The sequence below is a fragment of the Cryptomeria japonica genome, chromosome 7 (genome assembly GCF_030272615.1).
Source record: "Cryptomeria japonica chromosome 7, Sugi_1.0, whole genome shotgun sequence".
Lineage (NCBI taxonomy): Eukaryota > Viridiplantae > Streptophyta > Pinopsida > Cupressales > Cupressaceae > Cryptomeria > Cryptomeria japonica.
This window is the reverse complement of record NC_081411.1, coordinates 754159707-754172396: the sequence shown is the minus strand read 5'-3', so window position 1 is coordinate 754172396 and position 12690 is coordinate 754159707. Positions and strand designations below refer to the sequence as shown.

At 28.8% G+C, this 12690-nt stretch overlaps 1 protein-coding gene across 1 annotated transcript; it reads left to right on the top strand.

Moving 5' to 3' along the window:
* Window positions 1–5932: 5932 nt before the first annotated feature.
* Window positions 5933–11070, top strand: LOC131076411 (cinnamoyl-CoA reductase 1). Its single transcript, XM_058013579.2, has 6 exons — window positions 5933–6138; window positions 8041–8207; window positions 8302–8496; window positions 10141–10294; window positions 10427–10610; window positions 10754–11070. Exons 1-6 carry the CDS (start codon window positions 6021–6023, stop codon window positions 10836–10838), a joined length of 903 nt encoding a protein of 300 aa, XP_057869562.1. The 5' UTR covers window positions 5933–6020; the 3' UTR covers window positions 10839–11070.
* The last annotated feature ends 1620 nt before the right edge of the window (window positions 11071–12690 follow it).

Here is a 12690-nt window from a genome sequence, read left to right as displayed (position 1 = left end):
CTATTACATTCAATTGTTAAACAACTGATAGAGTTTGATATTTATTATCCTCCATTAGAATCTACCCTAGGCTCTTAGTTTAATTGATTAGATAGTTATGAGATTTAGTTTGTAATAGTATCTTATGTGAATGCACAAAAGAAACACATTATTGACTTTATCTTTATAATTAAAATTATGAATTCTGTGTTATTTATTTTAATTAAGGTAAAATGAAACAAATAGAAAATGAGTTAACTATGTTGTCTAAATTAATTGATTTCTTTTATTAAAATTTGTTAGGTCATAGATAGTTATATTTTGATAGTGGGTAATTTATTAAAAATATTTCTCATTTAAAAATAATGAGAGAGTTTAGTATATGTATGTACCGTGTGCGTGTGCGTGTGGTGTGTGCGCATGTGTGCAAGTATAATCTCAAGTGTTGATGCTTGCTCCTTTTGATTAGTATTCTCATGAATAGAATGTGCAAAACAATGGGGTTATGTATCATTGTTCAAGAATCAATATTTAAGATAGGTTGAATAACAATTTCAACTGTGCTATTAGTGGTATATTAAAAAATGATACCATATTCTCATAGTAAATATTGATTCAATTCATTTATATCATGCACAAATAATCTCTATGCTATTAGGAAGCTTTGATTTAGAATATAACATTCTTCATTTTCATGGTAAATCTGATATTTACAAAAGATAAATTTAGACATTAATTTTTTAATTATAACAATTATAATGGTATCCCATGGATCATTGGCACACATTTCTATGTGAAGCTTATAATATTTATTTTCATTAATTTTTTACTCAATTATTTTATCCCCTTATATTCACATTATTATATTTTTACACTTACATGATCTTATCCCATGCTTGTTTTCACATTTCTCGTTATGCTTACCACACTTATATCTTTAGACTCTCAATTTTCTAAGGCCATTTTATAGGATCCATGGACTATCAAGGTGTCTCTTTTATGATTAGTAATATAGCATGCCATATTCTATTAACAAGATTCCATTAGGTTTTCATTATAATTTTTGTAGTTGACACAATATACTAATGATATCCTTCGTATTGATGATTGTGAGGTATCCAACATGGACACATATTTATTCAATATGATATTTTCTAACTTGTCACACCTATTATATTTCTCGTGGTCACATGTTCTTGATGATTATGGGTTTTCCTAATGCTTAACATTTCAATAGCTAGCAGGTGATTTCTTATTTCAAGAATTTATATCCAATATTTAGTGCTCTTTTCATTGTTCTATGACCATGAGTGGGAGCAACATTAGGGAAAATAAGAAATCTTATACTTTCATCAACTCATATCTCTATTTTTCGTTTTATAGCGTTACATGATACTATATTATATTGTTATATGATCATTGAGATTTCCAAGTTTATTTCATATTATCTATTCTTCTAGATTAAATATTTTTTATGGATGTGATTGATGAGTTGATGGGGGGATGCAATGTTGCTAATGCCACTTTGTTTAATATGGTTCCATAAAATATCACGACTTGTTCAATATCTAGTTGTCTATTGATGTACCACTCTTAGCTATTTTATGTAGGATCATTTACTTTTATTTTGTATATAGATAATAGTTGTGTTTATGTTTATTTTGAATGCTAAATGGATTCTACTTATTTGAGTATTTTATTTTGTTCTTGTAGGTTTTTAGGTGGAGAACTCATCATAAAGGAAAATGTATCAAAACGATGTTAACTTTCATATTAAAATCTTTATATAAGTGTGCAATATTTACTTTCCTATTTATTTTGTATTTTTTTCTTAAAAATGACATACATTGTCATGACAACCCACATTCAAGTCAAAGTAGGGGCAAAATGCAATGGTGAAAATTACATACCTTGAAAATTTTTCTTTGTTTTGACTCACTTTTGCTAAGTTATCCTTTTATATGATGAACGATGTTCAAGTGGTCCAATTTTGGCTAAGATTTGACACATATTCTTAAAATTGTTCCCATGCCACACTCATTCCTAGTCCTAGGTCAAATTCATACTTGCATAAATGATCTATGTCACTTCCGCACTTATAAAAAGATCCCTAAGATTTTCATATCTTATTTTCAAATTTAAGCCCCTTTGTTTTCCCTCCACCTAGTTGTGTGTTCACTTGATATGTATTTTATTTTTGTAAAAAGTGACCTAGATCACTTTTGCCCTTGTGGAAATGACCCCCAAGCTTTAACATTTTATTTCTCAATTTAGGTCTATTTGTTTTCCCTTTGCATAGTTGTTGTGTGTGGATTTGATACATGAAATGTTTCATTTGATATTTCAAAAGTTTCATACAAGGATTTGCCCTAATTAATTTAGAACATATAGTGAGCACATGAAACAAACACCCAACACCCATTGCATAATGATACAAGGAAAATAATCCCCTTTGCTACAAACACAAAACTCAAAACACATGAACTGAACAACATAGAAACCTTTAAATTGCATTAAATCTACAACATAAAATAACAACTATTCCTCTGCATCAATCTTAATTACAAATTTAACCTTTCCATTTGCTTCTCAAACTTGAGAAACTCTTCTCATTCTTCTATCCCCTCACAACTCTCTTCAAGCCCCTCACAAGGACTGATATTTTCTCCTCAACTCTACCTAAGAAATCTATCTCAAGTCCACAATCACATTCACTTTAATACACTTCATGGATCAGCAATGTTTGGCTTTCCATCTTCCTCAATTTTAATTCAAATTAAGACCGGCCAAATAGAAGTGTTTTATTTTTTAAAATGGTAATTCAAATGCCATTATAGAGAAGCCTCTAAAGAGGCATTGAAGTTTCGTTTATGTTAATATAATTTAAAAAAAAAATTTAAACTTCTTTGAAAAGTCTCCTAAGGTGTTTAATACAATCTTTAATATTCTTGTTTTAGTGCAAATCTTAAATCTTCAGTCTTCCTCTTATCTTAGGCCAACCTTAAACCACACACACTAAGAAACATATTAAGCCTAGATATTGTCATTCAACTCTGAGTGTTTAACACTTTTAAGCCTAGAAGTCAAACCTTACTATGTTTGACTTAAGCCATCTGCTTATCTCACATCATCTCAGGAAATCTCTTTATTTTCATTTTCTATACACCCATTCCACTTCTCTGTGTAGTCTCAGGTTAAATTAAAATCTCTTATATTTTTATCTCCCTCTTGCCTTGTGCTTGCAATAATTCCTCCATGTTTACTATCTATTCTCTTCTCCTACCTGGTTGCATTGTTGATCTTCTTGATTCCCAACTTATTCAAACTTACCTTCCTCTTTTCAAAATATTTTAATAAACTTCCCCTTTATCTTCATGGCTTCAAAGTGGAAGTTGAGTGGTTTTAGAAGACCACCATTCATTTTATTTGAGCCCCACATAGAATTTGTTTAATGTTTCTAAAGCCTTTTTAACAAATATTTTGGACAACTTAAATTACACAAGGTAAGTTTTGACTTCTAGGCTTAAAAGTGTTAAACACTCAGAGTTGACTGATATTTACTAGGCTTAATATGTTGCTTAGTGTGTGTGGTTTACGTTTGACCCAAATCTTTTGCGCTAACAATATTACAATCTGCAAAATTAAAACCATCTTCAAGCTAACTACTTTTCACCAAAGTTGAGCCTCTACTGGTCATGGGGATTTTATCATTACTCATGATGAATTGACTGAGCACTACCTAACAAAGAGTGGCTTTCAATGTCCTGATTTAAGAACAACTAGGTTGGTGTCAATTCCTACACATAAATTCATAGAGATTGCAAGTGATGTTTTCCAATTTTGCAAAGCCGACGAGATGCTAACAAACCAAAAGAAAACTGAGAAAAAACCAAAACCAAAACTAAAGAAATCAACCTGAAATGTCTTTTGGTTGGTGCTGATCACTAGTCCGTCCTTGTGCTTCTACACCACATAGTCTAACAAGAATACTCTGTAATATCAATATTGTATCAACATCTTAGGGATATCACACAATTTCTTATTACCCTTAATATTGTTCAAAGTTATTGACTTGACATCCTTATTAGGCTTTAATACAAGAGTAACCATCCTTAGCATGTGCAAACCTCTAACCACACAAACCGTTCTTATGTGATTATCAGACTAAGAACTTCAATGTGAGATAAAATTAAAAAACCTATATATTAGTAGAGATCAATTTTGTGATCTTGGTTTAGATCCACAAGTCATAGGCATTTCCATGAATGGGAATTTAATATAAAAATTATGAGCACATGATAGTTTAGATTTTGTCATTATGCTTCCAATGAATCTAAAAAAGTTATAATTCATAAATATAAGTAAAGAATTATGTTAAAAAGTGAAGAACTATTTATCAACCTATAAAATCTCATTAACCTTTTTATTTCTATTATTTAAATATTTCCAAATTTCATTTATATAATCTATCACAATTCTTAACCCTAAAACATTTATATGCCGATACATATTTAATTAATTTATTGAAAACGACTTATCAAATTATAAAAAAAATATATGTATATTGCATTACTTAAAAAAATAAATTAAAATTTCAATTTCATTGTATAATTTAAAGAGAATGACATAATTCATTGCTGTTTTTATTGCTATATTTTATTCAATAATTTTTTAATTACATTTTTATCTTTATTAGACTTTTATAAATGTTATCTAATTTAATGTGGACAGTAGGTATGTTTTGACTAATAAAAATAAGATAATTATTTATATTTTAAATAAAAAAAAAAAAATTTACAAATAACTATTTAATGATAAAAAATATGTATTATTTAATAAAGTGAATATTTTTTCCATCCAAAAAATTTATTTATTTGAAGCATTTCTAATTATATATATTTAATTAATTCATCTTAACACACATACACAAGAATGATATAATTCATTATTCTTGATAATGATACACACATATCATATATATATCATTGCGTATATAAATAAAAGAATGACATAAGTCATTACGCTTGATAATGACACACACACATATGTGCATGTATAAAAGAAAATGATATAATTTATTATTTTTTCTTTGTTATATTTTGTGAAAAACTTTTTCATTATGTTTTTGTCTTTGTTGGATTTATATAAAAGACCTTTCAAAATATCTCAATGCTATCTAACTTAATATGAAAAGTAAATTTCGACCAATAAAAATAAGATAATTATTTCTCATTTTTAATAAAAATAAAATAAATATAATCTTCAATATATAATATATATATATATATATATATATATATATATATATATATATATATATATATATATATATATATATATATATATATATCGTTGCGTATATAAAAAAATGACATAAGTCATTACTCTTGATAATGACACACACACACACATATGTGCATGAATAAAAGAAAATGACATAATTTATTATTTCTGCTTTGTTATATTTTGTGAAAAACTTTTTCATTATGTTTTTGTCTTTGTTGGATTTATATAAAAGATCTTTCAAAATATCTCAATGCTATCTAACTTAATATGAAAAGTAAATTTCGACCACTAAAAATAAGATAATTATTTCTCATTTTTAATAAAAATAAAATAAATACAATCTTCAATGATAAATACATGTAATATTTAATAAAGCCAATATTTTCTCCATCCAAAAATATTTATTTATTTCAACAATTTCTAAATTCGGTACCTATTAAATTCTAATGTTTATATGATGTATTATATGATTTATTGGGAGTAAGTACGAGCCAAGAATTTCTCGTGAATTGATGTGTGTCTAACACCAAGGAGGAGTAGTTGGGATCGTGAAAAGTTTTAATCTGTTTTGTACTTACCCTTCTTTGCCATGCTCCCATCAAATCTTGTGTGGTTGGCACGAGCACACCTAACACAAAATTCCATTCCTTAAGAACCCATGACCTTCCCATAGTGAAAACAGCAGCCATCTAGTCCAGGCAGCTCTTTCATTTTTCCTACGTTCAGCTGTTCATCTGAAGATCTTCTGGCGAAAAATGGACCACTCCAAATTTGTCTGCATCACTGGAAGCTGGAGTTTCCTGAGCATTTCGATTGCCAAAATGCTCCTGGCTAGAGGATACTCTGTGCGTTTTACAGTTCCTTTAACAGCAGGTGAGTTTGAGTTTTTCATAGTTGCAGGCAGAATTAGATGAGATATATATATAATTCATGGGGATTTGAATCTTTAGGAGACTTTAAATGAGTGTTTTGGGTTTGTTTATGTGATTCTTGATGTTGGTTTTGATGGAGTGTGTGAATTCTTGAAAGAAATGTTAAGAAGAGTATAATTTACCATGCAATTTAAGAATAATTAGATACAGGCATTGTGACCATTTCTTTCCTTCAGTTTTCCAATTTTAAGATTCATCTGTTAACAGAACAATAACCTTTGGGCCATTCATATGGTCCTTGTTCTTCAGTTCCAGATTTTCCATGCATTCTCCTAACTTCACTGTAAGATATAGGGTGTAGCTAATTTGATCTTGGATGGGATTTTTTTCTTTTTTTCCTTCTGGGATTGAGATTTGGGTCCCTTTTCCTATCAGTGAACATCCTAATATTTGGAGAGCAATTTCATCTCTTCAGTCAAAGGGAGTACTCTCAATTAGCATTATCCATTATATATGGAGAACATATTTGCTGTTTAGTGAGAACCTGGTCTGTTGTAATATAAACTCTTCCCTTCCTTAATGGTCGAGTTGATCTTCTCATTAAATTTTTCTCTATCAGACCTACTTTAATGGAGTTACAATTCTTGATGCATCCGGATAACTGGATAGTCATTTCTGATCTCGCCCTTTTAAAATAATTTTTTATTTCCCCAACTAACAAGAAAAAGAAACTTGCTTAGCCCACCCTTTAGTATTCTTCCCCTATTTGTTAAGATCTTTTTAAAAATATCCTCAACTATTAAAGAGAGGAACTCCCCGAGTAGATATTTTGAAATTCATTTCTAATATTGAGACATGAGAACTCAGAATTTTTGGTGAATTTAAGTTTATATCGAAATATTAAATTGGATCTTTAAAAAAAACAATGTTTTAATGACTTTGTCTCGTACTAATATTAGTAAATGTTGGAAAATGATTCATTATTTGAATGGAAGATAGACTGATAGTTCAGTAGGGGATAATCCAAGCAGCCCACATCGTTGGTTTGACTTCTAGTTGATCTATGAAAAGTTTAACATGGTATCAGAGTCCACGTCAGTAGAACCGGCCAAATTAGGATCCCTCTACTTGTTGTGTGATTCAAAAAGAGTGTTAGAAAATGAACCTTATCTAAATCAAAGATGTAGTAGTCACCAAAAAGATTCTTGGCTCAATATTTAAACATACCAATAACAAATAAGAATTTCTAAATTTGACTCTAAACAATCTCACTTGAATCAAAGATGTACTAGTCACCAAGAAGACTGGTAGCTCAATAGTAAAATATACCAATAGCAAATAAGAATTTCTAAATTTGATTCTAATTAATCTCACTTAAATCAAAGATGTACTAGTCATCAAGAAGACTAGTAGCTCAATAATAAAACATAACAATAGCAAATAAGAATTTCTAAATTTGACTCTAATTAATCTCACTTAAATCAAAGATGTACTAGTCACCAAGAAGACTGGTAGCTCAATAGTGAAACATACCAATAGCAAATAAGAATTTCTAAATTTGATTCTAATTAATCTCACTTAAGATATACTAGTCAGTAGTCACCAAGAAGACTAGTAGTTCAATAATAAAACATACCAATAACAAATAAGGTTTTCTAAATTTGATTCTAATTAATCTATACAAATACTCTGAAACTAGGTTCTTATGCCAAATATGACAGCACTTGCCTAATTTTCTGCATTATTTCTATATTTCGAAGTCAAAAAAAACTAATTTTTATTTTGTTAGATTTCTAAATTATCCATTTACTTGAAGTTTAAACGACACATTGCAGATATTTCATCTTTTTGAACAAATTATTTACTTAATGATTGGACTGAGCAAGGTTTTGGCACTTTGCAGATGAAGCAAGTTCTCTAATGGACTGTGAGGAAAAAGCATCAGGAAAACTGGAGTTGGGTGAAGCTGATCTGCTGGATTATGGCAGTGTTTTCCACCAGATCAATGGTTGCTCAGGAGTTTTCCATGTTCCTGCGCCTTGTGATCTCATTGGAGTGCAAGATTATCCTGTATGACAATCATTTTTATATGAACATTCATAGAGATTCAGGATTCTTCACAAGATTATTATGATTATGATTAACTGTGATGTTTATGTTGCAGAGTGATAGCATAGAATATGAGATAAGAAGTGCATTGAACGTGGTTGAAGCTTGTGCTACCTCAGAGAGTGTGAAACGTCTCATTTTTACATCCTCTGTGTCTGCCATTGTTTGGAGAGGACAAGGTGGTACTGGTGAGAACCAAGTTTTGGATGAGAGGTGCTGGACAAATCCTGATTTCTGTCGTCAAAACAAGGTTATTAAATTGTTCCCCCACCCCCCTTTTATAGATTTTTCTTCTCCTATTCTTAATGGGAATGTGCTATCCACAATAGATTGTCTTTTAAGTTCTTTATGTAATTTCTCTCATACACATACATATATGAAATGTGTATAGATGTATTTATGCGTAAATATGTATATATGTATATTTATATATACATATATTTATGTGTGTCTCTATGTGTATATGTACATATATAGATATATACACATGCATATGTGAACACACAAATACATGGAGACAGAAAAACATATAGATGCATCACATTATACAACATTAACATATATGTGTGTGCGCAATAATGTATAGTTATACATATATATGCATATGTATATATACATATACATGTCTACACACATACCCGTGTATATGTGTACACACACATATCTATTTTAAATAAATTATTAAAACACGTGTACACACACATATCTATTTTAAATAAATTATTAAAACACGTGTACACACACATCTATTTTGAATAAATTATTAAAAATATTTATATTAAATATGTATACACACTTGAATAAATTAATAGATTCTTTAGGGGTATGTTTTAGAAAAAGAAATCATCCAATTTGGTAGGCTCTTATCGGATTATCTATAAATTGACTATTAAATTTATCATGAACAAAATAACTTCACTCCCAAGCCCATCCAACGATTTCCTCAACCTCTAGGTGCACACTCCCCACCACCTTGCATTTATAAGCCCCCTTTATTATACCTATTCTCCCTTGGCCCCTAGGATTGAGCATAAATGATAAATAGGTTGCGATTTTCTCATTTGAGGGTTTGTGATCACAAAGTCCAGAGGGATTTCTATTTGTAGACGTAACATGATTGTAACATAGGTCTTTACATGGTCATTCGAATGAACTACATTCTTCTTCCTTGCACTACCCCAACCTCAGCCTAAACCATTTTGGACCCTAACTCTATATTGGTGTGACAAAGTCAAAGAGTAGGATAATTTGAGTGTTCTGAAGCATGAACCTACCTCTATATTGACAATTTTGATGGGAACATATGCCAAATTCAACACCCACACATATAAATTATTTTATTTTTTAAAAATGTGAAGACTTATGTATCAATCATTAACCTTTTAAATACCAAATACGAATAAAAATCAATATGCAGGAAATAAACTAAGAAAGAGCAACTCAAAGGCAATCTATTACGGAGATGAAAATTATTAATTAGTTATTAACTTCTATAATTAAATTTATTTATCATCTAATTTTTACAATTAAATTAGTATTATTAAAATAATTAATACATAAATAGTTAATTTAATTGTGGTATATGATAATGAGATATTTTTTAACATGAACATTTAAGTTTTAAATCTCATTTTGTGTTAAGATGACTTACCATCAATATGACTCTCTACTAATGAGGTGTAATAATACAATTAAATCTAAGAGTATATTGAAAATTTTATATATTCATCATTAAAATAAATATATATAGGATACTTAAATTATATTCTTTATATTATATTTTTAATATAATCATTAAAGCTTATTTAAATTTGACATTTAATATTCTGAAAATTGAAAACATGATAATTTCTTATAATAATGTTTACTTACAAATTTTTTGTATGTTGTGCAGTTATGGTCTCCATTAACAAAGACACTTTCAGAGAAAGCTGTTTGGGCGCTTTCAAATGATAGAGGCCTTAATCTTGTTGTAGTGAACCTTGCATCCGTTGTCGACAAAGAGCCATCCAAGCATAATGCACATAATTTAGTGAACCAACTAAAAGGTAATTTGTGATTAACTATTAAGAGTTTATTAATACTATCAAAATATATATTTTGAAGGTATATTTTTTCATACAATTCTAGAATAAATAACTTGCATTTGTGTGATGCTTTTATTATTTGATTAATTATAGGATCTATGGCACTTCAACAAAATGGTGTATGTGCATATGTGGAAGTTGAAGAAGCCACACTTGCACATATTGCTGCATTTGAATATGAGGATGCCAAAGGGCGATATATATGTTTGGAAAGGATGTTAACGAATGATGAAATAAAGGAAATTCTATGGAGTTCATATAAGACTTCAAATGATGGGTTAGTATTTATATTGTATCTTTTTACTTTTTAGTTGGTTTAATATTGTGAATTAAGTTAATGTTTGTTAATATTTAATATATGTATTTTTTTCTTTAGATCTCCAAATTTAATTAATTTAATGTTTATGTTGGGATTAACAGATTGGAGGAATGGATACGCCCCTTGAACCTTTCGAATCAGAAATTTTTAAAACTAAAAAGACAATATTCTGGAGAATTGGCTTAGATTTGAGCCTATGTTTGAGTGCTAATAACTATTTTAATTAAATAAACATTTAAAAGTGATAATTATTATGAATAATGTATTAATTTCTTCATTTATTTGAAGTAGTAGGTTTATGATACAAAAAGACAATGACATGTAATTTTTATAGTACTTTTGCACTCTTTCTTTGGTTCCTTCTTTTGAAAAGGGTACACTATTTTGGTATTTAAATATATAAATAAAATTCATTTCATATGTTTTTTATATATTTATTTATTTTATGTTAAAATTTATATATAATGTGACAACCATTTATGGAGTGATTATGAAAATATCAGTAATTACAGTTTGATTTTTTTTTTATTTGGTGAGATTTAAAGATCTGTAATATTAGTATTAAACTTTTTACATTTGTTTAGGTTATTACCTAAATTATTAGGGAGGTTCATCTAACTATTTCTATAATTCATGATGTATTGATAATATGGGGAAACTCACAATATTATCTTTAAGACCAAGTTACCCAATTCACTTAATAGACATTCATATTATGATTATGGAGATATCTAGGTTCTCCTATTACCCAAATTAATAAAAATACATTCAAACAACATATCACATCATCCTATATGTTTCTCAAAATATTAAATATTTAAAAAAAGTCTATTATAACACTAAATGTAGGTCTTAAAATGATAACATGCTATATAGGAAGATTTAATTACAAACAATCCTACAAATGAGAGAACCACCTACAATAGTTGAGCTCATCTTTAAAATGACCAGAAAATAAATTTGAAGATAAATTTTAAAACTTTTGATTTCCTAAGAAGTATTGACTCTTAACATTCATACATTGAATTTTCACATTCTTCCATAGGGGTTGCGAGTGATGATATAGCTATTATAGTTTTAGGCCAATAAACCTAATGATTGTATACGTAGATGATTCAAAGTCAATGAAAGAAAATTATTGTTTTTTAAGGTTCAAAAATACCCCACCACAAATGAAGAGAACATGTTTTGTATCTTCAACATCTAGTCAACTTGATACTTTTGATACTTGTGATTGAGAAGATGATACTTGTGAACTACTTTCTCCAAGATAGTATCAACCATTCCTTCTATATAATAATAAAACTTTTTGATACACTCTCTAGACTTCTAAACATATCCCTACCAATGTTCAATTTTTTATGTTCTTCATGAGATAATCAATCTAATCATTAAGTGTATAATACCTTCTACAACTATTCCACCATTGAACTTGGTAACCACAAGATTATTATATAAAATAAAATCCATGTCTTCTCCTAGATCCCCTTATGTCAACCCATGGGACACATGATAAAAACATTTTTTTTTTCTAATTCTACCTTATAGGAATCACAAACTATCAATAATTTTTTTTGTAACAATTGTTTGACAATAGTGAATGGATTTTACAACTATCTGATTGTTAAAAAAAAGATTTTTACAATATCTACATGAATGTTGTGGATACATTTTTACAATAACTACTTGACTACTATGGTATACCACATATTATAGTTGTGTGACTATTGTAAAATAAACTAGAAACTAATTGCAAGGCAACTGTATCAAATAAATTCACACTAGCCATATTTAGACAATCTTCCATTTCCTAAATTTATATGTAGATTGATCTTAACCTTGCATTAAATGTTATCACACCTTGATAATAATAAATAGTTTAATTTTAAACATGATCAAATGATCAAATATGAACACTTTTATCCCCTACATATGCCAATTTGTTGGATTTGTGTGAATGTTGTCATTGATGTCAAACCCGGTGTTCTGGTTAGGACCGGATGTGGTGTAAGCAATTTTGGTATTACAGGTTGAGCAA